This window comes from Clavelina lepadiformis, chromosome 8 (assembly GCF_947623445.1).
Source record: "Clavelina lepadiformis chromosome 8, kaClaLepa1.1, whole genome shotgun sequence".
Taxonomy (NCBI): domain Eukaryota; kingdom Metazoa; phylum Chordata; class Ascidiacea; order Aplousobranchia; family Clavelinidae; genus Clavelina; species Clavelina lepadiformis.
Window position 1 is genome coordinate 4,114,657 of NC_135247.1, and position 27,740 is coordinate 4,142,396.

General features: G+C 36.0%; 5 protein-coding genes across 5 annotated transcripts; 4 read left to right on the top strand and 1 right to left on the bottom strand.

The window, feature by feature from the left end:
• Positions 1-713: 713 nt before the first annotated feature.
• On the bottom strand, positions 714-4,705 carry LOC143469784 (adenosine receptor A3-like). The gene is made up of 9 exons (XM_076967601.1): positions 4,356-4,705; positions 4,105-4,257; positions 3,690-3,927; positions 3,327-3,505; positions 3,062-3,153; positions 2,280-2,495; positions 2,016-2,186; positions 1,849-1,942; positions 714-1,380 (listed from the first exon to the last, which is right to left on the bottom strand). Exons 1-9 carry the CDS (start codon positions 4,414-4,416, stop codon positions 1,118-1,120), a joined length of 1,467 nt encoding a protein of 488 aa, XP_076823716.1. The 5' UTR covers positions 4,417-4,705; the 3' UTR covers positions 714-1,117.
• Positions 4,706-11,074: 6,369 nt separating this feature from the next.
• Positions 11,075-12,881, top strand: LOC143468649 (uncharacterized). Its single transcript, XM_076965979.1, has 4 exons — positions 11,075-11,693; positions 11,847-12,025; positions 12,156-12,190; positions 12,331-12,881. The coding sequence occupies exons 1-4, from the start codon at positions 11,469-11,471 to the stop codon at positions 12,879-12,881; spliced, it is 990 nt and encodes a 329-aa protein (XP_076822094.1). The 5' UTR covers positions 11,075-11,468.
• A 166-nt stretch (positions 12,882-13,047) lies between these two features.
• LOC143469795 (T-box transcription factor TBX18-like) lies at positions 13,048-15,686 on the top strand. The gene is made up of 7 exons (XM_076967617.1): positions 13,048-13,175; positions 13,258-13,359; positions 13,503-13,674; positions 13,845-14,076; positions 14,250-14,351; positions 14,555-14,649; positions 15,154-15,686. Exons 1-7 carry the CDS (start codon positions 13,153-13,155, stop codon positions 15,451-15,453), a joined length of 1,026 nt encoding a protein of 341 aa, XP_076823732.1. The 5' UTR covers positions 13,048-13,152; the 3' UTR covers positions 15,454-15,686.
• Positions 15,687-19,946: 4,260 nt separating this feature from the next.
• LOC143469723 (cornifelin homolog B-like) lies at positions 19,947-21,854 on the top strand. The gene is made up of 4 exons (XM_076967521.1): positions 19,947-20,042; positions 20,177-20,423; positions 20,675-20,832; positions 21,068-21,854. The coding sequence occupies exons 1-4, from the start codon at positions 20,037-20,039 to the stop codon at positions 21,170-21,172; spliced, it is 516 nt and encodes a 171-aa protein (XP_076823636.1). The 5' UTR covers positions 19,947-20,036; the 3' UTR covers positions 21,173-21,854.
• A 1,623-nt stretch (positions 21,855-23,477) lies between these two features.
• LOC143469020 (cornifelin homolog B-like) lies at positions 23,478-25,180 on the top strand. The gene is made up of 4 exons (XM_076966544.1): positions 23,478-23,544; positions 23,687-23,903; positions 24,184-24,341; positions 24,850-25,180. The coding sequence occupies exons 1-4, from the start codon at positions 23,539-23,541 to the stop codon at positions 24,952-24,954; spliced, it is 486 nt and encodes a 161-aa protein (XP_076822659.1). The 5' UTR covers positions 23,478-23,538; the 3' UTR covers positions 24,955-25,180.
• The last annotated feature ends 2,560 nt before the right edge of the window (positions 25,181-27,740 follow it).

A 27,740-nucleotide genomic window follows, 5' to 3' on the forward strand; every position in this document is an offset into this window, starting at 1 on the left:
AACATGTGACATCCATTTCCTTATTACTTTGCTAGTGCGTAAAGAGGAAGGGTCCGAATGGTTGCAATCCTTATTCAAACTACAACCAAAACCATTCAAAATGACATGTCTGCGCATATGTGCTGTGTACACCGTCAATAATACAGTCTCAGTCTTATACTGTCGCCTCTTACTCAAGGCTATACAGTGTAATTAAAGTTGCAGAACGTAACACCAGGCCAAATATTTCTATACAAAATGAACGTTTTTATCTGCTGGCACGATTGTTTGTCAAATACCAAGCTAATTCTTGTCATGAAAGTTTTATTAAAAGCAGCAAATTATACGTTTATCAGGCGAACACCAAACGTATGAACAATAAAACGAAAATCATATAGTGTACACAAAACATGCAGCTAACATCAGAAGAATCGCAGTAGACGCATCATCTTAGAAAATAACTTGTAGTGCCGAGACCACACAGAGACTTTAGCGAGCGAACATTTCAGCGATTTTAATTTGACCAAGCGGGAGAGTTATTTAAATTACACAAAAGTGAAAGATTTCTGTGGATATCCAACAGCTTAAGAAAGGTCAATCAACTTAAAAGTCTTAACAGGTACCTGGTGGTTGCCCAAACAGTTAAAACAAAGTTTCTTTCAAATACTGGAAGGTGCTGAACAGAGCAAAGTACGAGAGAAAACAGAAGAAACTTCTTCAGTTTATGGGTGTACAATTTTTTGCTGGTAAGTCTGTCATTTCTATTAAATACAACGTTAGAGTTGTCGTTTTCTTCAGTTATTTAGTTGGTTCAAATTAATACTTTCATTTATTGTTGATGGTTCTCATACACACTGCGACATGATATTGATGCAAGTAAAATATATATTTTTTCACAAGGCGCATCTTAAAAATTAACTTCATTAGTTTTAGAACCAACTCGTTGCAAAACGATTTTTTTTCAAACTCATCAAGTTACTAATATCACCATTTGAATATTCTAGTATTTGACCATATGCTGTAGCTTGCTTTGTGGTTGATCACACAATCATCTATCACAATAAGTAACTTCATTTGATTAAGCGTCAGTAGGCAATGCATAATGAAAAGTTTATGAAGACATTAAATGTTTGGAAATTCACAAGCATTCATTATCAACTTGACTGTCCATTTCAATCTCATCAACGAAGCTGTTATGGACGCTTCTAGATATGCTGATGTCGGGATTCAAGGGAAGAAAATTTGCTTCGGTCGCTTTACCATCTTCACTGGCCTGTGCAGCTTTATTGCTTGTTTGAGCACTTCTTGAAGAGCCCGATCTTAAGCGGTGAAGAGCTTTAGACACGTTGCCGAGTATATTAGCCGAAGAATTGTGTCGTGAAGCAGAACCTACCTCGATTTCTGAGGTAAAAGCAAGGTCAAAGTCTGTGGCTTTTACAAATCAATTATATAATATGCGGTCATATTGTATATTTAATAGGTTGCTATAATGGTTTTCTATATATGCCATAATCCAAAACGCTGATATAATCCAAATTCTGTAACAAAAATCCTATTACTAAAAATATTTTATAATTAATTAAATTTTATTTCAGTGTATGCTGCCAGAAATATCAAAATTCTCAAAATGATCGACGAGTGTTTATTTTTAACCCGCTATTGTTTTTGGTGAAATTATTCCGGTGTAGGTATTTATTGCAATTTGTTTGAATATTTGCTTCATAATTCGATCATATAACTACGCTTTTAGATCAATAAAAGGAATTTTATCTTGTACTTGGATAATGGCTATGAGATATTCTGTTTACTACAGAATTGCAAAGGCAACAGGCCTATAGTCTAGTGCTACATTGCAAAACCATCGCCTACCACTGAGTGTAGACGTGCCGAAACTATGTTGAGAATCTCGACTCGGATAATCTGCTTTCACAATAGTGCCAGACGGCTTTTTTGTCTGCTTCAGCTGCGAAGCAAAATAATTGTCATGCAGTCGAATATAGTCAGACTCGAGCCAAGAGCGTCTTTACTTCCTTTACCTTAAAGATGATGTTTCTTGCCGTCCCAGCCGAAGAATTTCGTCTCGAAGTAGATTGATCGCTGTTGTGTTCGTCTGTTTTTCTTGCGCACGGGCAGAAGTACTTTTTCATCAGTGGGATTCGAGCAGCATATATTATTGGGTTCATCATTGAATTCATCATTGCCGGGCTCTAAAATGAAGGTATGTAAGGAGCATTCAGTCAGTAAGCAGTTTTTTATGAGAGCAGAGCTTGGTTGGTAGTTTGTTAAAAAATGTTCCTCACCATTACAGCAAAAACAACTTCTGTGGATACGTGAAAGTCGTCTCCGGAAACATAGTCGATGAGGTAAAGTAACATTAACGGCGACCAGCAGATAAAAAACGTCATTACGACAATCCCAAGCGTACGTGCCAACTTAAACTCACGACTCATGTGAGAGCGCGATCGAACGGAACCCTGTTTGAGATGAGTCTTGACACGATTGGCTTGGTGGCGCACCTGAAAGCAGAAGAACAACCATTTATAATGCAATTATTCTGCCCATTGTTTCACAAAATAAACAAGTACCACGTTTTAGGTGATGCAAGAAGCTGTTAAGTAATAATTGAGAAGTGCTGAGTCACCAAACGTATGATATGAAATAACAAGTTAGACAAGGGTCAGCAGGAGGTGTCGAAATCAAAACAAAAACAACACAATTGCTTGGTTTTCATACGTAGAACAAAAATTGCAATATCAATCATCACGACTTTCGTTACAAGTAGCACTAAAATACACGTCGATGTACCAAAAAGCGGTTTGCAAACATTTTTACAAAATTTGAAGTAATTTCCGGTAGATTTAACAAATACTACAAAATAAATTGTTGTTTTGCAGCCGCGTAGTTAGAAATAATCTCTAGCTTCTTAAAAATATGAGCTATCTGGGTGACTAATCAACGCATCACCTGAACCGACTGTAAGGTGATGCTGAATATGCAAGCAAAGTATCAACCTATCTGAATTGAAATCATAATGTTTCATCAAATTAAAAAGAAATAAAAAATGCTAGCAACTAGTTCCTACCTTCCAAAAAAGGATGGCGTATAACAAGCTTATGGATGCAAACATTACAAGAAAGTAGAAGAATAATCCAAATAAATAAACCTTTGTAAAACCTGAACACAGAAACATATTACATAATGTTAAATCGTTTTGATAAATTCATGAAAAATCGGTAATATTTGAAAACATTCAGCTTTCTATGTGTAAGCTTCATTGCCTTTTAAAAATTTTACATTGCTTTAGTTCAATGCTTTTCATTGCAGCAATGTTTACTGGTATCACCAACCTACAATGACCGTGGAACATCGTGGTCCCGGGCAAGATAAGCGTGAACCGTCAACACACATGCAAGAATCTGCACAGGAACCATGATCACTAAAGAGTGGTATGGCCGGTATGAAGGCAAAAACCCAGCTGAGAAATATCAAGAAGGCGATGTTTCGGCGAGTCATGATATTGCTATACCTGTACAAAATATGAATAAGAGAAGAACAAAATTAAGATCAGACTGGAAGTTAAAAATATAAAAGGTAGGGAACAACAGCAATGAATTTAATGTCGGTATAACGCTCATCATTGAGTTGTCAGTTTGATATATTTAAGATATCTTTCGCCTTGTAATATATGTGCACTTATGCATTGTTCTTACTTTCGATGGTATCCTATGAAGCAAAGACGGTCGAAAGCAATGACGAGCAGAAAACTGGTGGAAGAATTAAAGCACACACTTGTACTGGCTGTCAAAATCACCCACGCAGAGGCGGAAAGTTGAAACTGTCCAATAGAAATGATGCTGTAGCCCACGAGGGCGATGGCCAAAAGTAAGTCGGACGTCGCCAAACAAGTTATGAAAACAAATGCAGGTTTCCGAAACGTATTCTTTGAAGCTTAAAGATAGTTGATGCCGTTTTTTAATTTATAATGTACAGAAGTCACGATAGCACAAATAAAAGGTTTGGGCTATTCTACTGTATTGTTTACAATATTAACAACGTTATAAACTCGACTACTTTTGTCACGTTTCTGTTAGTTCTTGACGCTTCAGCATATCAGTTCATTCTCACCTCTGTTTATGATCGCTACCACCATGCTATTGAGGATGATAATGGTTATGGCCACGCTCATTTGAGACACAATGGCTTGCAAGGAGTTATCGAAGTTGAAACATACTGAGTTCTCACTTTTATTGGTTTCATTTCGAAGCAGCGATGAAACGTCTGAAACAAGACAATTTCACCAAATATGTCTCCAATGTCTAACTGTCTCTAAACCTTATGGAAATGTAAGCCCTAGGCCTAGAGAGCCAAAATCGTACCAATGGTGGAAATTTCTTCACCTCCCGCGTTCCAGACAGACACTGCGCCACGATTTGACATCTTTTCACACAGTACCCGATTTGCGCTTGCCTATAGTATTACCAGTTTCAACTCTAAATGGTTAGCTATAAGATACGACAATTTTTCCTTACGTCGAACCAAAAGCATCTGACAGCAAAGCAATTTTAAGTAACAAAATCCAGGAGCTCGTCTCACAGTGGCTTGTTTTCCCACAAAAATTAATTCTAATGTAATTACATTTATTCTAATGAAATTACATTCTAACGTAAGCTAATGTCAGTCCGCTGTGAGCGTCACGATTTCTGTAATGTAGCTTACCCACTGCAAACGACGCTCACAGGCAATATACGAGTGGAGAGGGTTCTTAAGCATCAGTGCAATACTATGCAAGAGTGTTTCCGATATAAACATAGTCAGAATGATCATTTCCTCGACAGCGCATCATTTCTAACGAATACGCTACGCGTTTTGTGTCCTGTGTTCTCAAACAGACGAATTGAGATAAAAGAATATGATGTGCAAAAATATCAAATTGTCTGCATTCTGCAGCAATTCTCTGCATTAGAAATTTATTTCATTGACAAATATCTTACGATATAGGAGTTTTTTTACAAAATGTTTCAACTCATTAATCTGATAATTTTATGACCTGGTTTTGATTAAAACATCTTACGGCGTTTATAGTTTAGCCTATACTAAAATACGCATTAAAAATAGGTTGTTAAAGCATTACCCAATTAAAAAAAAGACAGGTTAATGAGTAAGTTGAAAACATAATTTTGTTCGTAACAAAAGGTGTATAAAGTACCTACTTGTTTAGCAGACGCAAAAATATGACGACATTATTACCGTACGTTATTACAAGTGAGTCATGAAAAGGGAGACATCATTGAAAGAAAATATAATAATTAAGCAGGAAAGAGGTTCAACTAATTCGTCATAACTTTCTGAATCACTGATTTCAGCGTGACGTTTACCGCTCAAACATTAGCTTTCGTCAATGAGTGCAGACTTGTAAACAGCTTCTCTCGATATAGACAACCTAGAGGAATTTTTTGCTGCTATATGTGCCTACAGTTGTGTTTCATATTTATAAACATTTCTTTTCATATTCCTTAACTGAATCGATTTTTTATGGAATTAACACTGTTTGTATTTTTTATCTGAAAACTTCGAAATTATCGACGGGTTTATAAGGCAGCAACGGGTTTCTAAAGCAAAAAATCCGAATTCCGTAATAAGAATTTTAACCAAAAAGTGTTAGACAAATTTTTCAATTTTATTCAATGTATTTTCGCCCAAAATCTGAAAACTATCCAAACGTTTTGGACTTATACCGACAAGCATCTTGGCTTCTATTTCAAGCATGTTGGCGTTATTCTGACGTATAGCCTTAGTGTATATTGCTGGGTTCCCGCGGCAACTCTATAAATAACTTTAAATATTATTCGTATTACGACTATACATATACGGCCATAAACGTCGTTTTGTTTTTTTTAAAGGGCGCTTGTAATAAGTGCATTTTTATATGCGCAATGCCTTAACACAGTGCATTTTACACAACGCGCGACCAGGTCAATGCATTATGAAAGAAATAATCGAAGAAGGCTAATTATATTTCTTGAGGTGCATGGATTAACTTTTGTCATAGCAGCAATATTTTAGACAACGTATTGCAGCTCATATTCTGCAAGTTAATCTTGGTTATAGGTAAGATAAGTTTAGCTCAAATTTATCTGATATGTTCCCTCTCCCTTTATAAACATATTTAATCTGAATAAAATTGTTAGTTTATTTTGGGCAGCCAGGAGACAAAAAAACTGTCCAGATAAAACCAATTCAAAACGGATATAGCTAATATTTCACCGAGGGATGGTTGAATGCTTTAAACCTCTAAAATACATTCAACGCATTACACTTTCACACTTTGAAACTTGGGAACCATAAGTATCAGTGGCGCCAAAACTTTTTGGAAGGGCTGTTTTATAACTTAAAAATTCACCAAATTTTGTGAGCCGTAGCCCTGGAGGCTACCATATTAATGGGCCTTACGCACACTGAATACGCTTGAATTAAATTTTAAATCATGTGAGACTTTTTGATGACACTTAACTAACTTATTTCGTCTAAATTATTTTTTATCTTTTATCTTTAATCATGCAGACACCATGTTTGTTAGTTTTTTAAAGTTAATGTCAGGTTTAAAATATCTGAGTTGAACTTTTTACATCTATAAGCTCTATTTCCTCGTTCAGCAAATTTTAAATTAGGGGAGACCGGGCAGGTTTGCTACAATTTTTGCAAAAACGTAAGTTACTCTGTCAGTTAAAATAAATAAAAACAAAATATTTTCCTTCGCTATTTTGAGTGGCCGCACTTTTAAGCAATAAACATCCTCAAAATTTTTTTATTTAACTCATTGCAAACTAAGTTTAATAAATATTATGTTACACGATGTCCACTGTAACAACTCACCCCAGTACCGTGGTAAAGTATAGTGCATATAGGGTAAAATGTTACATCAGGAACAACTACACTGCAAGGAATAACTTACAGGAATAGATTTAATCACAGTTGGTGTGTATAAAAGTCGGGAAAAAATTAAAGTTTAACAAACACAGTGAAGAAAAAATGAAATGTACGAACTATTTAGTGGGTCCTGTCTACTAATTTATAACTTTTTACTAAATCGGAATAAGTTCAAGTAAAAAGTTTTTAATCTTATTTCAAATTAACTTACTGCAATTTCTAATCAACACTATAGTTTCAAAACTTAATCAAAATTCCAAAATATTGAAACTTGTTTATTCAAAGTAGTAACTAAGACATCATCGTCTGACCACGTCATTAATACAACACTGTGATAATGCTGTGTTGTTGCAACGTGTAACAACTCATCCCACACTGCTAAACTGTCTAATTGTCAAAAACAACTCAGCTATAAGTTGACCAACTTGTTTGTGCTAAAAACTACAAGTAAATTTTGGAAAATGAGTGTAATTTTGCAGGAAAATCCTTAATTACAACGTTATTCGCCAATTTTTTCAAAAAAAGCCAAGACTTCACTTTTTAACTCTCAAAACTTGCTTTAAACCCCAAAATTTATTGCAACATACAACGCCCGCTAAAACTTACATCATTTAGAAGGATGTGATGAAAGTGATTCAGTAATACTAATTCTAGCGGAAGAAAAGATTTATTAAAGAAAAAAAAAATGAATTGTAACAACCCACCCATATAACAGTTCTCCCCGGTCTCCCCTAACCCTAACCCTTTAAACCCCTTTATGGTAAAATAGGCATTACGCTTGGTTTATATTTTTGTTGAAGGCCAACTCCTTCAATTCAGCCGGACTTTTGATATCGCAATGCATATATAAGTCCGTAATTTAACTCACAATTTTCGTTCAAAAATTGTGACGATGAGGCTTAAAAATTGACAAGGATATTGTCTATAAAAAGCTATTCCTACATTGGCTAAGTCTTGACACTCATTTCTTATCAAATTTTTGGTTACAGCAGTTTCTTTGCACATGTGCACATGATCTTACTGGACGTATAGCCTAATGCAAAGTTACCCTATGTTATTGCAAATAGAGTTATTTAGAAGTTTATTTCAGTACAAAACAACGTAATGTATTTTATTCTTTGTCCCTAGCTGTCAGCAAAATCTTACAATTGCTTCGTAAGTTTTTTTCTCTTTGACTGCCATTATTTCACGGGATAAAAAATGTACGTTCGAAACTATTTTTCATAGTTTCTTGTTAACCTAGCGCAAATGTTGTAACATACTAAACTAAAAATTCCTTCTAATAATCTAAATATAACTTTAATTAAATTCGACTTTTTACATACCCATTTTCTTAACATAACCGCCTATCTTTGACAACGGGTTGCGTGACCTTCATCACACGCTTAACAGTCACTTTGTTTTGCCATTTTGATTAAGCTGTTGTTTACAATGTAACATTATAGTCGTAACGTTAAAAATGGAGTCAAGTGTTTTATTATGAAGAAAAATGCAAACTTTAGTTTCTTGCATAACGTCATACATAGGTCTGTTAGTGGACCACGTAGACTCAGAACAAATAATTGCGAGCTCTGCGCTAGGCACTAAGCCTACATAAAGCCAAAGTATGAGCTTTCGACATTGGAAAGCACTGGAGTACGAATGTGCCAAACTGAAAAAGATTCTAAAAATATCCTAGAAATAACGCCAACTATTGGGAGCCGTTACATTTTTTTGCCAAGTACCGGTACCGACTGCCCAACAACATTGTCTCTTTAAATTTTTTAAAAGATATTTGTGCTACAGGGGTCAGTGATTTGTAAACCATCTTGGGACCAGAATTCTTTTTCACGCAATAGCCGCGTCCATTTCTCTTATTTGTTCTCCTGCTTTTAGGTCCCCTCTTGTTCAAAAGTTGGGGATGGGGGACATGTTCTCCTCTGAAAATAGGTCTTTGGGCCTTTTCAACATGCTCACGGTTTTTCTCTCAAGAAAAATTTGATAACTTACAATTAATACGAAATTTTTCTCGTTGGGCATTAAAGGCTGTACCATGATGGCTCACACACGACATCTAGCTTTTTTAAATGTTTCACTGCCTTTTTCGGTAGTAAACCCGTATTCTTATGGCGAAGTGATTAAGTGTAAATCCGGATAGTTCCCCTGTTTATAAATACACACTCACCCTCACCCTCACGAAATACACTTAGTACCAAAAATTGACTTCGATTAAGTTATTGTAAGCGTAAACCTTAAAAGTAACCGTGCTTGTGTAACCAAACTTTCTTTACCAGGAACCTTCCCGCTTTACAGCTAGTCAATTAGCTTTGTCTTCTTTATTCACATTTAATGGCATATCTCCTAGGTAAAAACATCCGTCTTACTGCTATATCACCCAAACGTTACTGAAACACCACTCTATACTCGAGCGAAACACCACACCAAAACAAATTCCACGCAATCATAGAATCAGCGTGGGACGCTAAACACCAATTAGGCCCTAGGGGTCGCGATGCGAGACGTCACAAAAGATCGACTAAAAACACGTGTACAAATAAATAAGTAAAATACAGCATCACGTGAGCAAACCTAAAACCTGACAAGCATGCATACAAATGACACAACGCGAATAAAAATAAGAGCTGACTCACACATTTAACTAGATTAAAATATAGGAGTGGTGCGAACAAATGATACGGTGGCTATAAAACGGGTGCATAAAATAATCCCGTGACACTTGAATGTAAGCAGTAAATCGGTGTCTTGTCATTGCATATAAGCTCTCGATCTTTTGGTTTTCAGAAAGACATTTTCGTCAATAAATGCATGTGATGTGCAGTCCTTTTTCGTTTGAAGTGTAAAAAATCTCGCTTCGATACTAGTAAACGATCTTCGTTTAAGACAGCCAATCAAGGTCAGAATATCCGTTCAAGAGAAAGGTCAAAGTTGACAAAACATTGGCAAAAAGAGCCGATGTTAATGCATCAACAAAATGGCCTATACTTCAGCACATCGCTATACTTTATTTATAATACTAATAGGTTATACTTTGGCTGTATCTGCATTCTCGCTTTCTGCACACTCGCACAGCTTTACGAGGACATTAGATACGGCTGCTTGCTTTCATCAAACAATGACATGACCTTGACAGACCTACAGTACAATAAAGAAAGCGAATGGCCAAACTATAGGAACGCAGTCGTGAAAACATTTTCGGTCTTTTTGTTCTTAAGGAGGTGTGTGCGGTGTGACTTTGGAATGTTCACAGCACGTTGAACGATCAATGTACACTGCAAACCGAGCGAAAGCAAGAAACGCTAAAAGCTGTTCCAACAAGAGGACATGGCTTTATGCACCCTAACAAAATAAAACCACATTTTGATATTTAATATCATGTCCAAATATCTATACCACGTAACGGGTGATTACATACCTTATTTCTCGTTACAAATAGGCTAGTAGCTGAAGATCAGAATGAGATTAAGTTATAGGTAACTATTCTTTATTACAACTGTGTACTTTTATGCTGATGCAAATTTGTTAATTTTATATTGTACTGGATTTGTTCAATTGTTGCCATAATTTAATATTTAAAGAATACACTTCGGCAAAGCGCACAGACATCAACTAAATTTATAGACACCTATGTGGAAATAGGTTAAAAACAGGATAATAAAGTCGAGAATACAAACTGTCGTTTTTCTTTCTTTCTACCAATCGCTTGGCAAGCAACTTTGTTAAGTCTAGAATGACCTTGAAAGGAATCGCGGCAGACAGTCATCGACATCACATAAAACTTAACCACACAATAGGAAAATACTCTGTGCATAATGCACTACAGAAACCAGTAGAAACTCCAGTCGAGATTACAAATCTGCGGCCCGAACTCTATATTGTAATTGGTTAACGCAATCCACAGTAATTACTGTAGCAATTATAATCAAATATGTTAGACAGCGTACAGACAACGAATATGTTAGACTAAACAACAGCCGTGTGTCGTATCACACCAACATATAACGTGATTCTAAACCATAAAACTTTGTGAAAGTCATTAGTAGGCTATAACTGCCATTGGCAAAGTGATCTGTTGCTATTCTTCTGCAGCCCGAGGCCTTTTTCGCCTTGAAAAAGAAAGAAAAAGTTTCGTTAGTGGTGAGTTGTCACCTCAGATGCTGTTGACAGGATTTCGGGCAGTCGCAGTAAACACTAGGATGTGTTGACACGGTAATTTTCACTAGTATTTGAGTTTTGTCTATGTGAGGTAGTTTCAAAATGCGGCGATGATAGCAATATTAGCGAGTTTCTAAAATCATCATTGTTGAAAAGTCAAAGGTGGAATAATTTGATGTACTTGCAGTATACATGTATACAAAAATTCTAGAATTCAGTTTTTCTTTGAGAGAGAACTTACAACTTCTTTTAAATATATCATGTAGCAGATAATAGTTAATCTGTGAATCCAACAAAGTAATTTTCGTTTTTATCAAATATGAAATTGCATATTTGCATACATCGTAATTAACATTCAACTGGATTACTCGTCTTAGGCCAAATTTTGTGCGGCACAGTTGCTGTACAACATGACTGATACAACACCTTTAGTATTGTTATCTCCCACTTTAAATCGTTTAGAAGACATGGAACAATTAGAAACTTTTGAAACAATTACCTCAAGCTCCAAAGCTGAAAGAAACAAGGCTGTTAAGAGAAAATTAACTCAAGATTGTGATAAAAGTTGGACGTCTGAACAGTTGGTTGTATTGGAAAATTTCAAACACCTACCTGAACTCGACGAAAATGACGAGGTAGTTTATAAATACACGGACGAAATACCACAGTGTTCCACTTACGAGTATCTTGAGAACACAAGCGAACCTGTTTATCAACATACCAGTCAACAGAATAACGACTCACCTTTTGCAACAACGGTTTTTCAAACATACTCAAACCATTTCCAGAGCATGAATGAAATATCACACTCATCAGAAAAGTTAGAAAATCTGTTGGAAGACTATCTACCAGGACCAAGCAAAGTGCAGAAAGCTGATGAAGATAATGATGTAGACGCAATTTCTTCGTCGTTTTGGCAAGAAATCGATCAGACAAATGGAAAATCTGGCCTTCAGCATGACAATAAGTAAGCAAACTATCTCTCTTTTAGAAACTATTATGATGTGTGAATAAACACTGGAAGTAGCGTAAACGTACTATTTTACATCTTCTTTCACACTTATTCTCATCTTTATCTTTTCTGCTTTCTTCTATAGAAGTCTTCTGCCTTACTGTATACGTACTCCTTCAGGTAGCTCCTACTCGTTTTATAACATGTTATATTAAGTTTTTCATGGTACGGTTTTGCAATACTAAGCTATACTCTTGCTATGCGCTTGGCTTGTTAGATATTTGTAATAACGAATGTGCTTATCAATTTATATTTTGCAGACAAAATACTTGGGGATCCATCACAAACACTTGTCCATGTATCGCATACAACACCTAATAATCATATATCTACCTTATGCTCTAAAGAAGGGATTACAGATGTAGATGTTGACTGCGGTACAAACACAATTTTACAAGGAGATTTCTCCATAATGAGCCAATCTTACACGAACCTTCCTGCTGTCTCTGAAAGTAGAGTTGCAGAAATTAACAACTGCCATTTCTCGGTTCAAGGAAATCGGTTCGATAAAAACCTTTTTCCACTAGCAGAGAGACTTTTTTATTCAAATACCACATTAGACCAAGGTAATAATACGACCAACGGCATAGCACACAGCTTATGCCGACCAATCATCATGCCGGCAGACCATGATGGTAACGCTTTAGGTCCGGCCGTTGTACATGATCCTGCACATGACTGCTTGTCATCTAATGCAAATATGTCACACATACCCGAATTAAATTGTTTTTCAAGTGAGAGAACAAAATCTTCGTTCATAGAAGAATCTGCACTCCATACACGTATTCCAGGCAAGTTGTTTAGCACTTAAATATGCTTCTTGATAATACCTGTAGATCACGGCAAAGAGCAACATTCAAGTAAAATGGCCTTGACCATGGCTGTATACTGCATAACGTTATGAATTGGATATGGGCAGGATACTTCGTAGCGGTGTTTCAGCTGCCGTTTACTAAACGGTAATACACCGTGACAATGTACTGGAATTATTTCAATTTGCAGAAAGCCAAGTGAGGTACACACCAACGGTGAGTTTGTCGAACAAGGAGCTTTGGTGGAAATTCTACAAGATCGGCACGGAAATGATCATAACAAAAGCCGGGAGGTATTTAAAAAACAACTTATCTATTTCATGTATAAATTAACTTTCGATTTGAACATAACCTTGTATGATATGTGTGCCACAGGCGCATGTTTCCATCAATAAAGATTGACGTGCATGGCTTAAACCCTGACAAACGTTATATAATGGCAGTTGATATTGTACCAGTTGACAACAGCAGATACAGGTAAAGGTTTAATTTTAAGTTTTGAAGGTCTGAGGTATTGTGCGCATAAAATCGGGATAACATTCCTTCAGTTTCATATCATAACATGTGAGATTCCGGTATAAATTTTCCACATGAGAATTTCCAAACATCAACCATTTCAGGTACGTATACCACAGCTCACAATGGATGGCTGCCGGTCAAACGGACGCAGAGCCAACTCCGTGTACCTACATCCACCCTGACTCACCAAGTAAGGGTGACATCTGGATGAGACAGTCGGTTACCTTTGACAAGCTCAAACTTACCAATTATGAAATGAACAAAAAGGGTCACGTAAGTTACAATTTTGTAAACACTTTTGCATTTGTAAAGTACAACATGCGGTTAAACTTGAAGAAATTTGTATTAAATAACAGCATGCTATACTCAACTACTGGAATCCAAATATGCTTAAGAAATAAATAGAGACTTGCTCACGAAGACTTACACTTTCTATGAAAAAGATTGTACTGCACTCTATGCACAAATACCAACCAAGAATACATATCCTGGAATGCGACGTTAACAATGTTCACGATAATTCTTACGTCGTTCCACACAACCGACGAATTGATGAAATAAGTCAGAATGGCCTCAAAACCTTTGTCTTTTCGGAATGCGCTTTCACCACAGTAACAGCCTACCAAAATCAACAAATCACGAAACTGAAGATTGACAGAAATCCTTTCGCCAAAGGTGCGTTAGGAATACTGTATACGTAATTCTATTCATTAGGTCGCAAAAAGTACTTTTGTGTTAAAAATGTTGTTGTAACCAGACCTTATTGAGAAATGTTGTAAAGTTATTAGTTAAATACTATTTATGGACAATGTTTTTGCTGGTTCTGCAACGTTATGGCGATTGTGAAGGGTTCAGGGAAGCAAGTAAACAGTGGCAAGGAAAGCCTGAGCAACACACATCGGTAGGAAAATCTACGGTCAGGATAGTTTCAGTCACCGCCCAAGGAGAAGGTACAGAAATGCGTGGATCGAAATCTATTATATGTACGAAGCAGAGCTTTGGTGTTTCACAAAACTATAGCAATATGCCACACATGTGCAATATGTGAATACCACATACCGCGATGTTTCGTAACGTAGCCTATCTTATGTTTCATCACTACATTTTCTAAACTGATGTTAAATAGAGTAGTTAATTAGTAATTTGTCCAAAGATATTCAACACGCAACATCCCTACAAGCAAATACATCCAACCGAACTGCCATTGAACTTCCAGAACCACAACATATTTCTACAGAAATACCTGAAGTAAGCGCCCAGCGGAACCAAAGGCGAAGTCGTTTGTGAAATATTTAGAATCCTTAAACTTAAAGTGACGGACTTACGGTATCCTTTGGACCGCATAGGTTACCCGTCAAACCGGTACTGTAGGCCTACTGGTTGGGCTATAGGCTGTCACCTATTAAGCTATTGGCACTTAGATCTATACAGCTGTAACAGATACATTCAAATCATACGTGCTATACAGCAAGTATAGCTAAACTTATGAATTTGCCAATGTTGTCTGTGATTACGTATGACATCACAAGAGCGTTGATCTACTTCACAATTACGGCCAATTTTGCGATTTTCTTTACTATATATTCAGTGAGTAGTGTTCTTTCATATAAGATCTATTTGATTTTGGACTGGCCCTTCACCTTAATGTGTATAAAACCTTTCACGTTTCATGGCCCTAGTAACATATGCGGACATGTGGTGTTAAGAGCAATGTAACAATTAAATACTAATTTTCTTTTTTTGTTTTCGTAGACTTTATTTCCCTGGCGGGGGGTTTACAGCGGAACTCAAGTTCAAAGCATAGACCAGTCAACAGTGCTGCATTATTTGCCAGGCCCATCAAGTTTGAATCAGTCACAGAGTGAACAGAGTTTCACCGACGTTCAATCCATTCCAACTCTTTGCACTTTTGCGTCTAAAGACGGCGGCGAAAACAAAAATTTTGACAGTCGCTGTTTTTCGACAGCAGATGAAACTGTACAGACAAGAGATGAAGTTTTTTACGACCAGCTTTTTCAAGGGGGCTTTACTCGTGATATTAGTCATCAGTGACCAAAATCGTTCCATAAGTGACCGGTAAGCATCATACAATTCACCGAGTGACCTCAAAAACGACTTGATACAGTGCTGTAGACGTGTCAGTGTGTTATTTTATTAGTTACTACTTCTGACATATATTACTATTGTGTTACCACTTCGTTAAATACCAATTGTTATATTATTTCACACATTGAGCTCATTTAATTATTTGTAAAACATATTCAAATAAACAGGTCCCAATGTTATAGCTTTCATTGCATTTAGACCAACCCAGCCTTGTGGCAAATCATATACAGTAAATGTAAGTTATGTAACCACGACGTTTTAAAGAACAGGTGACATTTGCCTTTCATGCAAGTATGCAATGACATGTAAAAGGACTTGTGCAGTAGTCGTCATCGACATGCGACGCTGTATTCTTTTTGAGAGTTCTTAAAAACTTGAACACTCAAGAATTAACTCAGTCAAGAAGATCTTCATTTTATGCGGTTCCAAAAAAAACACATGGAATCTAGAGTCAGGAATTTACGATTTGACGACTGGCAACAAAGCGACACAAATCTACTTTTTTAAAAGCTCACACAGAAATATAATCATAGTTGCACATGACCACGATTAGTTGTTTTATTCGAGACAGGATTGATGCTAAAATAAAATTTACAGTGATTTTTTTACTTTTAGTTGACAAAACAGCAAACATTAGAATCCCTGTTAGCTCTTCATCGATGATTGTTCAAAGGCTCGAGGGTATTGATCCTGAATGCATAATTGATAGAACTAAAAGGGACTGCGTAATGACAAATCCGGGCTTGACATAACGTAAAAAATATCTACAAAGTTTCTAATGAAGGGCATCTGCTGCACATTGCATGATCACAAAATGAATAGCAAAACCTTCTAGAAATCACCACGGAAGCTACGAAAAATTGGTAGCCAGATCTAGAAAAAAATTTAAGAGTCTAAAACTCTAAAACATCAAAGAACAAACACTTATCTTAGAGTAAACTGTTACCAGCGCTGAGTGTACAGTAGACCTGTAATGCATAGAAAAATACGTAACATAAGTTGCAAGGTTGCATTATTGCAAATATTACGTAATCAGTGTAATCCAGTCAGTCAGCGATAAAATATCAATGAAGGAATAACAATCAGGCAAACTGTGTTATACAGAGCACGACCGAAAGATACTTTCTATGGGAGTAAAATATTGAAAAAATGCGCTTAACACGCTTCGCTTTTGACAAACCCTGAGAAACTACTCTCTCTCCATGGGTGTTTCTTTGCAACTATAAAATGCTTTCTCGCAAGAAGCAGTTCACGCATGGATACGTATGAGCGATCGATCTCGATTTATTGTCGGATAGTGGCAATGGAGTGAAGGGCGTTTTCAGGCAAGACTTGTATCACACAGCAAACGAATGCTTGTATATGTAAAGACAAGTTTGGGTACTTACAGTAAGCGCAGGCGGGAAGGGTAGAATTTGTCAATTACTTGACAACATCCGCATCACGCCCAGGTTTTTGACAAAGACTGAATAGTAATGCTAGCAATGTACTGTAGTTTGTTCGCGTCAACCGTTACAGCCTAGATATAAAAAAAATGCTGTTGCAATCATTTTGCCAGCGTGGTAAGGTTAATGCGGCAACCATTTCACTGTTGTGATGTTATGAAGGCATAAGATAAGAATTTTTGAAATTAACCTTGAATGCATTTTAGTAGAATTTCTTTTTAGATGCATTGTTTTTCCGAAGAATACAAAATCATTTTTGCAGTCTTTTAGAATTCTACGTAAAACTAAACACTATTTTTCTTGTTAGTAAAGATAAGCTACTGTAAGTGGAGATTGGCAAATCAAATTATAGAGTAGTTATATAGAATTTAAATCTTATGTTCAGTCTGTACAGCGTTTTTGCACAACCAGCAGTGTAATTCATGGTTCTAGTGGCGAAAGACGCGAAAGTTGTGTTTGTCTGTTTTTCTTTACGTTTTCTACAATGGCTAGTGAAGTGAAGTGTCCTATTTAATAACTTGGTCTTCTTATGGGACCGACTTGTGGGAAATACTTCAAAGATGGCCAATCAATAAAATGTCTAAATACATTGTTATTGGAAACTTTTCGCTGCTAACCTCGCATGATCATCTGAACCAACATATAAACCGTTGAGAAAATCCCTTTTGCGCCAGCGGGTAGAAAGGCGAAGTACAAACCAATATAATTTGCTCACGCCAAGCGGGGCATGTTAGTGGAACAACTAAAAGAATGGTGGACATGAACGTTAGTGGAATACGTCATGAGAAAGAGCTATACAATAAGTGATAACGTACTTGCCAAAGGCCGAAATGAAAGCGAAGAGTGCAGCTATTATGCCATGCTTGCCCTATCAGCAGTTGTCAACGTAAATAACGCCCTTTATCGTTTTAAGTGGAAGAAAGCGGAGAGTGCAACTCGTTAAAAAGAAGAACTAATAAAAGACAAGTGCCCATGAGAACGTACACTTTGAAATGTGGCTACCCTAAAGCCCTTGAGAAACGTAGCCGCAAGCAATAACACTTTGACAAAAGGAAGTGAGAGAAAACTATCGACTATGCAGAGTAGCTCATGTTGAAATTACTCAGTTGAATGTAATTCATGGCTAGTTAATTAGAATAAAAATTAGAATGTGATTCCGTAGTGCAGCAAAATAGGAAAGCTGCATTTTTAATGTCATGGATATAAGTACGAAAATTATGATAAACTTCGTTTCACATTCGGCCTGGGAATGTAACAACAAAAGAGCGGTAGTCTATTGACTGTTTCACAGAGTGTGTAAGGAAACGTCAAGTTCTAAGTCATAAAGTTGTGGTAAACGCTACGCTATCTATGCTCTATACCAGGGGTGGGCAACATACGGCCCGCGGACAGTTTCCGGTCTTACATGATAATATGGCCTGCGGCCACATTCTGCCGCAATCCCTGTATTGCGTCACTGAATAAGTCCAAGTTTGCCAACCTGAGAAAGATGGCCATAAATCTACTTGTTCTGTTCGGGTCTACATACATTTATGAGCAAACATTTTCGACCATGAACATTAATAAGACAAAGCTGCGTTCCAATCTATTCAGAGTGAACAGTCTAAAAGCTAACGGTAACCTAAGCCAAATGCATGAAGCTTTTCCTGTAACTAATGGATTTATAGAACATAGTAGCTCAGCAATAAACGATGCAGGAAGTAACTAACACTTTAAATACGTTATTTTAAAGTAAAGCCATTGTAAAATACCCACATAGCTTGAAACGTAGTTAACACTACATATCAAAGCTATTAAAAAACGACGCCAATAAAGAAGCAAATGTTATAAGAGAATTCAAACCCGACATACCCATTGTTTTCAGAATATGAGATTATAATTCAAGTCGTCGGGTTGGAGTTGCAGCGATACCACAACCAACACTGGGATATCGGAAACAATTAACCGCGTATAAAGCTGTTGAACAAGAATTGCAAAGCACAAAAGTACCGCCCGGCATTTAAAACGCATTTCACTGGTTTGCAAAATGTGAGTGTATGAGCAATGCTCATCAAGCAAGTAAAAACAGAACACGACAATCTATCCTACTGATGAACTAGATTCAAATTTATCACTTTTCACCGGGCAAGCAGCTTATACGGTTTCTGTGTCAATTATAGATAATGCGCTCCTTTGCGAGTGTCTGAAAGTGAGACGTAATATTTATTTGCAGTATAAATTATGTACGTTTCGCTTGACTGAATAAAATCCAAACATTGCTCAACTCCATGTCGTCGTCATAATGTCTTAAAGGGTTTAGGTTCTTAAATAAAACATGAGTTTACATAAAGAAGATTTGTGTTATTATATTGCTTGGAACCACCCTTCTTGTATTGCAGAATTTACAGGCTTGTCCATGGGAATGGGATTCCCACGGGAATCCCATGGGATGGGATGGGATGGGACAGCACGAATTGCAATTCCCATGGCATTGAAAATTTGCTAAATGAGCACAGTGACTCGGAATATGAGTACCAATGATAATAAATTGTCATAGATAGACAACTTTTCTGAACTTTAAAGTTAACAAAGTCAATAAATTTTGTCGTTTTGTATCTCTCTTTGTACATGTAGTCAATTCTAATAGACATTAGACTTAAATTTCCATAAATTTAATAACATTTATTGAATTGTATTTTGATGGGATGGCATGGGATGGGATGGGATGGGACAGGCATGAATTGCTATGGGGTGGGAATTTAGCTAATATTGTCCGTAGAAAGTAAAAATTTCCGTTTGCTTTACATTAAAGTTTTGCAATCATTTTTGTGGCAAAGACCATCACAGAGTATTGCGGTTATAAATTTAAGGTGCCAATATATGAAAGCTGGTTGAAAACTGTAGCGTTTTGCAATATACAAATGTTTTACTTATATATAAATATAAGTTTTTGACCAGTGCTTTCGTAATAAAATTACTTATGCTTTAAATAATGACGAAATACTGTGTTTTACTGTTTGAAGATAGTTTCTGTGCATTAAGTACATTTGCTGATAGTTTAAATTACTCCTTGAAGCGAAAGAAGACTGTTTTTGTAAAAGAGCAATGGAGGTGAGAGCAGAACTTAACACATATGGTTCGTGTTAAAACATGTTACACGAGATCGGTTTTAAATTAAGCAACAGATTTGTAAAAAATAATGGTTTGTTGTCGCGTGCTACAAACTGGTTTCATTTACAATGAAGATGAAATACAATCCCGACGCTTCACCACCAAACTACCAACCTGGTATGCAACCTGGTATGCAACCCGGTATGCAACCTGGACAACCGTTATTGCAGCAGCCTTACCAACAACCGATGATGCATCAACCTCAACCAACCGTTGTAGTTCAACAACCAACAACAACGACTGTCACGGTAGTAACACAGAACCAAGCTACAAACCAGTGGAATTCTGGAATTTGCGACTGTTTCCAGGATGTCAAAAGCTGTAAGTAAATGTTGTTAATTCGTGAGGTTTACTAAAAATAAAATCGTGAGTGAAATAATTTTTGACTAGATTATTTTAAACCTGACTTTTGCGTTGGTTGTCAAGGTTAATATAAAGAAACTAAATTTCGTAAATTAATGGAATAGTATCCATAATTTCCAACGTGTCCTCCCTTTCAAGAAATCTATTGCATTGTGGATTGATACTTTTCATCTCACGCAAACTCAATTAGTTCATCACCTTTTTGGTAGGTTTGTGCAGCCTTTTTCTGGGAAACTGTTACTTCGCAACTATTGCTAGCAGAATGGGAGAAAACTGCTGCGTGGGATGTTCCGGTTTCGCTGCAGGTTGTGTGCCAGGAGGTCACTTAGCCATGCGGGCAAGATTCCGTGGAACACACAACATACAGGTAAAAGACGATGAACTTTAATTAACAATAACAAGCTGAAATGAATCGGGACTTGCTTCCAGCGAACAAATGACTTGTGTTGTACGTCGCCTGCTAGACCTATTCACACAACGATTACAACGTGATAATCTCCGTTATTACTTAGTAGATATTAAAGTTGACATGGTAGCAAGGCAGCGACTGAGTATAGTACAGTACTGTGTTGACAACTTCATTTTTATTGCACTGTATTTAGGGTGACATTTGCAACGACTGCTGCATGATGTGCTTTTGTTTGCCATGCGCAATGTGTCAGCTTTCTCGTGAGATGGATCGCCTCGGTTATACTCAAAACTGCTAATATGGATGAATGTGTTTGCATGTTAAATGTTTTACCTCATGCCATACAGAATTGCGTACATCTACGATTTCACGATTAACCTAACAATGTATGCAGTACATGACAACCCTATCATATCACAATAACCTTAACTAATTGTACTCTATATTAATTTTAAACAGCATTGTAAGTGAGTAAACTTTGTCTGTACTGGAAAACGTGCCATATATATAACTGCCTTTTATGAAAATTTTTGCCTAAATAGTTTGTTTCGGTTGCCTTTTGGCTTCTACTAAATACAGAAACTAAGCCTACCTTTGACGGTGAGTTTGTCCAACGATTATATACCAATGCATTTCCATTTCATTCAGGTTAAACGATGTTCTGTGTTCGTCTTTGTCGCAATGTAAATGTTTTAAAACATGTTTCTGCCTAAATAATTACAAATTTAGCCTGCTAGGTAATAAACCAGCAGTGAAAGTGTAAGTCAATAACAACAGGTTTTTACTGAAATTTGTCGTGAATAACCTATTACAGCCTACCGTTTACGTTTAAAATAAACATGCTTTAACATGAGGACAAAAAATGTTTTTATGGAATTATTTTATTTGTAATTACTACTATTGAATTAATTTATTTGGAATTTTATGGAATTATTTTACACGATATGTATATTATAGAAATGAATGCAATGCTAATACGAGGTACTATGGCTGTCACTTATGATTAGAAAAAGACGCACAATTAATTATAAGAGATGTGCTGACGTCTTTTAGAGTAAAAACGGCATAAGTTATTCATTACTTTTTGTCCAACAGGAAACAAGCAAACCAAAAACAAGGAACAACCCGACTAGGCGACTACCATCCAATAATTTCATTGCTTATCCAATTTCGCGTTATGCATTTAAGCATTTGTATATAGGCATTTCTCAAGGTGCTTGGCTTTTAACATTCTTGCTTGATAGAGATTACTTGCAATTGTATTCTAAATTTAATTCATCACTAAAAACATCTGTAGATACATTGGATTGAACTGCATTGAAGACAACCGCATTGCACAGCTGCCAACTGTGCGACGTTGAACACCCACTTTTGTTGAGTGTTAAATCCCAACGAACAGTGCTATTTCTTATATGATATTGCTATAGCTGTCAGTCTAATGTGGGTATAATGTAACGTAAATGACTTACGGAAAACGTTAAAAAGCAAAGCAATGAGTTAAAAGAAAGGCTTGCCTTAAACGCCACATCAAAAAATGACGTTCCATTTCACGCCAGACAAAACATATGAAACACATGAAATTTTTTTATTAGTATACAAGTACTAATGAAACTATCTCGACAGTTATTTCATCAAATCGTTAACGGTCTTCTAATGAACGTTGCGTGATCAAAAGTTGGTTGAGTTTCCACTGATTTTGATTTTAAAAAAAATAGAAAAAAAAAAAAAACAGGGAATCTGAATGTAGAACAAAAAGAGCTAATAAAAGAATCCACTTCATTTCGAAATAATGCCAGCGGTTTGCTTTTTCTCATATTTCCAAAACGAATGTTTTGCCCTAAATAGATGATGATAATTAGTAAAATACCAATTTTGGACATTGTCTAACATTCACAATCATTAAAGAAGGGAAACAAAACGCAAGAAGAAAAACAAGGAGCAAGATCTTTATCTCGTTTTAATCAATTATTCCCTAAAGTGAACAGTCTAAAAGCTAACGGTAACCTAAGCCATAAATAAATGCATGAAGCTTTTCCTGTAACTAATGGATTTATAGCACTTGTTGAATTTGCTAAACAGCCTACGGAAGTTACAATGTTAAGTTTTTCATTAGAAAGAAACCAAGTTGTCCAAGCCTGGGAACATAGTAGCTCAGCAATAAACGATGCAACATTTATCAACTTTAACTTACGTTTGCATATAAGTGATTAGCGGAATTGTATTTGTTCTTAATACAAATAACATATAAACATATAAGAAAAATGTGTAATAGCAAATTTAACTTTGAATATTCGGTCTAAGGGGCAAAGTTGTTTTCACAAGACTTTCATGCCCTTGACTCGGTAACAAACGTGACTATATTGTTACTATATTTATTCTTGTACCTGGGATGACATCTTAAAGTCGAACGGATTCCCATTTTTTTTCTTGATAAGTAAATTCTTTTATTTTCTTCTTAATCTAAATAAGCGAACACTGAACAGTGACACTGATATCACGGTTCGCGCTTAGAGAAGCTGTTAGTTTCTTCATGATATTGCTTGATCATTGAAACAATAACGACTTTACTGCATTTTTGGAATAAAATTTTTGTGCTTTAAGGACGTCTGTCGATAGTTTAAATTACTGTTTGAACTGCAAAAAGGCTGATTTTGAAAAAGAACCATGGAGGTGAGAGCAAAACTTCACTGGAATAGGTCGTATTACACCATATAACTAGAGGCCAGTGTTGAACTGAGCAAGTGTTTTGCAAAAAAATATTGGTCGAATAACGCGTGTTCGATTAACACAAATTGGCCTTTTTATAACGAAGGTGAAATACAATCCTGACGCATCACCACCAAACTATCAACCTGGTATGCAACCCCAAATTGGACAACAGCAATTTCAGCAACCGATGATGCAACAACCTCAACCAACCGTTGTAGTTCAGCAACCAACAACAACGACTGTCACGGTAGTAACACAGAACCAAATTAAAAACCAGTGGAGTTCTGAACTTTGCGACTGTTTCCAGGACATTAAAAGCTGTAAGTAAATAGGCTACTGTTAATTCGTAAGATTTTACCGTACAAGCGTATATTATTACGAAATTTTATAAAAGAAAATTGTGATAAAACTATTCTAAGTCTAAATTCTCATTCCGAATTTCAGGCTTAATCTGATAAATCTTGAACTTTAAAAATAGATAATGAAGTGTGATTGCTCATAATTTCCAACGTGGTAAACGTTTCAAGAAATGTATTATATAATACTTTGATATACTTTTCACCTCACGCAAACTCAGTTAGTTCGTCGTTTTCTGGACAGGTTGTTGTACATTCTTTCTGGGAAACTGTTACTACGCAACTATTGCTAGCAGAATGGGAGAAAACTGCTGCGTGGGATTTTGTGGTTACCCTGAAGGTTGTGTGCCAGGAGGTCACCTAGCCTTGCGGTCAAGATTCCGTGGAACACACAACATACAGGTAAAAGACGATTAATTTTAATCAACAAGCCCTTCATGAAATGAATCGGGGTTCGCACCCATGAAACAAGGCTTCTACGTAACTTGCCAGAGCTAGAGAGTAAACACAGAAACAAGAAATATAGGCCAATATCTTGTCCCACTTTTACAGTAAAACTTGTAGTAACTTCAAAATCTAAACAATCAAAACCGTCATTTATTCAAAAAGCAAAATTGTTTTGGTTGAAAATCAGTCAAAATGAATGAATAAAAGTCATAACTTTCAAATCGAATTTTCTTTAAAAAGAGTCGTTTGAATTTGAAACTTTGACACTCAAAATTTTTTAAGTTTAGCGAAATTTTGATTCACCCACAAACTTCAGTTATCGATACGAAGCAAAGTTTGAGCTATCGGTGAGGTTGATTTCACTGTGACATAGTCATAGCAATAGATATTAAAGTTGACAAGGTTGCAAGGCAGGGCATTGGATTTATTACTGTGCTGATAACTTCATTTTTATTTCATTTAGCGTGACATTTGTAACGACTGTTGCATCGTATCTTTCTGCTTGCCCTGCTCGATGTGTCAGCTTTCTCGTGAGATGGATCGCCTCGGTTATACTCCGAACTGCTAATATGGATGAATGCGTTTGCACGTTAAATATTTTGCTATATACCATAAAGAATGGTATATCTACAATTAATCCAACAATTTGTACAGCTCACGTTTTACTTTTTTACCAAAGTAGCATTTATTATACTTGTGAACTGTTATTATTTCATCAGAGAAATTCCTAGATTTGAAGCTATTTTTTACTTACTTCTACTTTAATGTTATAATTAACATACAAACCTAACTTACTTTAACCCTAGCTACAACTAACCCTAAATAGCTAAAACCATTTTTTGCATACCCATTCTCCTAACCACCCCGCCTACCTAAATCGGCTCTGTGATCTATACATATGCGGCGAAATATGCGCTTTCTTACTTATACAGTACAGCATATTTGTTTTTGAACAACATGCACAATATTTATTAAGTGAATTGTGTATGTTATTATTTAGAACTTATAAGAATCCTCACTGCTTTGACTTTTGGTTCCTAATCAAACATTTTACGGATTCCTATTAAACATTGTGTGGTCAAAAACTGCTTGAGATTTCGCTGATTTTGATTTGAAATAAAACACCCAAGAAATAAAAAAGAAAATTTGAATGTGAAACTGCAAGATTTCGAACAGATTGATCCACTTCTCTTTGAAATATTACCAGCATATCATCAGTTATCAAGCAAAGATTGACAACTGGAACATTTACATTCTAATCCAAGTTGTGCTGCCTTAATGCAAGACAAATACTTTGCCTTTTATAGTTTATGAGAGCTGAAAAAAACAACTTTTGGACGTGGTCCAACATTCACAATTACTGAAGAACGTAAAAAAAATACAAGAAATAAGGAACAAAAATCCTTCAATGTTCTCTTCTTTATCGGTGATCCATATAAGATGACCTAAGCCATTAACAAATACATACAATGAACAAACGAAGCAAAATCACGGAAGTAGCGTCACGCAATGTGAATGTAAGACTGGAAGGCGTTTTAGAGTGTATTTCATAAACGGTATGACAGCAAAAATAAATACTTAGACTGACAATCTAGCCGTTTTGCAAATTCAGCCTATCGTGTCAATGCTTGAACTACTAACTAGCCTGTACAAAAGTTAGGTTGGTAAGTATTTCTGCATTGATCGTGATCATAATTCGCTACTATTGCAGCGAATCGTTTACCAAGGTTTGCCACCACATTTCAGAAACTTATCACAAACGCAAAGTCTACGTAGCTCAGTAGTACCAAATACTCAACAGCTCTAAACATCAATTCAGGCATAAGTCGGCCATTTCGAAGTTAATAGAAAAGACAGCTTTGCTCGTTGTCACGTGATTGCTGTAAACAAAAAATGGTCCTAATTGGGCCAATTTCGTATGGAAAAATATACCAGATGGGCACTCAAATTTTCATCATCTGAAAACTATTCGGTGAATTTTAAGAATTCGAAATGAGTTAGAAACTAGCTGTTATAAAGTATATGGTGAAAAACGTTTCAACAATATTCATTGTCCGACATACCCGCATTGGTTGTTTGTATACTACCTGATTCTGACTAATGTCAGCATAACCGTATCTGTCTTTTGCAAAGGTAGAAGAGCAGATTTGGCGGTCTAACTTAACTTCGTTTATAACCTATACTAATGCTAATAACTGCGAATATGCGTTTGTTTCTACTAAAAGTATATTCAATAATTGCTGGATAGCAAGGTGATGGGCCTACGCATACATCATATAAAACGTGTAACATGAGCAGATAAGGTTTTTTGTAGTTCAAGGACTCAAGACTATTGTACAAGACGGTTGATTTTTGTTTATTTTAATTGCTTTAAAATTAAATTAATGCGTGGCAGTTTTACACAGCGCATTTTGCTCATATACTGACACAGATAGTTTATGTGTTCACAAAATCAGAACTTATGACTGCCTCAGCTAAAACCATTTTTATGCTATCAGTGTAGGCTTATCCTAAGAAAGAGCTAGGCTAATTTCCAGTTTTTAGGCTTTGAAATACTTTTTATTATTGTGTGGCTCTAGCGTGTATACACAAATTTGGTGTCAATATTATTTTTTCAAGAGGTCCGTAATGGTAAAACTAACAAAGACGTTAAATGTACCAGCCGTATTCGTTTGAGCTTATATTGTGTGTCACTATCACATCAAAATTCTTAACAGTTGCTGTTGGAAAATTTTGTAACATAGCAAAAATCTATGAAATATGTAGAATCATTTCCCAAACTTCGGGATTGTGAGACGAAGATCCCATTAACTCAGGTTAATACCAATTTTGTAACTTCATTCTACTTAGTACAGAGAAATAAGCATATATATGTCTTTAATGTGTACATAATATACAAGACATATTTAGCTCATACGGACATGTATTACATAAATAAGATTTTGTGAATTGTTTTAGAGAGCAATTTAATACCATGTTTGCTACGGACAATTTGCTATTGATGTATAATGATGTGTATTTTTAGTTGTACCGCTACCTCATCCAAGTTAGTAGACACTCAGTCTCGTGCTCATATGAAATATTATGGCATTTTTATTGACTTGAACATGATGGAGAAACTTTCATTAATGGTTTAATATCGGTTTTATAAGGTTTGGTCTGATGTTTTTCTGCTGCATTAAAGGTTTAATCATACTGTGTGATGGTCTGTCGTTCAGGTAGTCTTGTCTATATCTGTTTATTCGAAGTTTGTCGTACCTGTCAGCCTAGATTCTAGACCTAGACAAGATGGCTATCGACACAAAATTCTTACTATAATGATGTCAATCTGCATAATTACCAAACAAAGACCAA

Bases quoted from the DNA above. Each gene is read 5' to 3' on its own strand.
- LOC143469784 (XM_076967601.1), bottom strand. From the start codon at position 4,416: ATGTCAAATCGTGGCGCAGTGTCTGTCTGGAACGCGGGAGGTGAAGAA. The intron at 3,928-4,104 runs GTGAGAATGAAC...ACTATCTTTAAG, and splicing joins GGTAGCGATCATAAACAGAG to CTTCAAAGAATACGTTTCGG. The intron at 3,506-3,689 runs GTAAGAACAATG...TATTTTGTACAG, and splicing joins TTCATAGGATACCATCGAAA to GTATAGCAATATCATGACTC.
- LOC143468649 (XM_076965979.1), top strand. From the start codon at position 11,469: ATGACTGATACAACACCTTTAGTATTGTTATCTCCCACTTTAAATCGT. The intron at 11,694-11,846 runs GTAGTTTATAAA...AACCATTTCCAG, and splicing joins AACTCGACGAAAATGACGAG to AGCATGAATGAAATATCACA. The intron at 12,026-12,155 runs GTAAGCAAACTA...TTTCTTCTATAG, and splicing joins GGCCTTCAGCATGACAATAA to AAGTCTTCTGCCTTACTGTA.
- LOC143469795 (XM_076967617.1), top strand. From the start codon at position 13,153: ATGATCATAACAAAAGCCGGGAG. The intron at 13,176-13,257 runs GTATTTAAAAAA...TGTGTGCCACAG, and splicing joins ATCATAACAAAAGCCGGGAG to GCGCATGTTTCCATCAATAA. The intron at 14,352-14,554 runs GTACAGAAATGC...ATTTGTCCAAAG, and splicing joins AGTCACCGCCCAAGGAGAAG to ATATTCAACACGCAACATCC.
- LOC143469723 (XM_076967521.1), top strand. The intron at 20,424-20,674 runs GTAAGTAAATGT...CCTTTTTGGTAG, and splicing joins TTTCCAGGATGTCAAAAGCT to GTTTGTGCAGCCTTTTTCTG. The intron at 20,833-21,067 runs GTAAAAGACGAT...CACTGTATTTAG, and splicing joins GTGGAACACACAACATACAG to GGTGACATTTGCAACGACTG.
- LOC143469020 (XM_076966544.1), top strand. The intron at 23,904-24,183 runs GTAAGTAAATAG...TTTTCTGGACAG, and splicing joins TTTCCAGGACATTAAAAGCT to GTTGTTGTACATTCTTTCTG. The intron at 24,342-24,849 runs GTAAAAGACGAT...TATTTCATTTAG, and splicing joins GTGGAACACACAACATACAG to CGTGACATTTGTAACGACTG.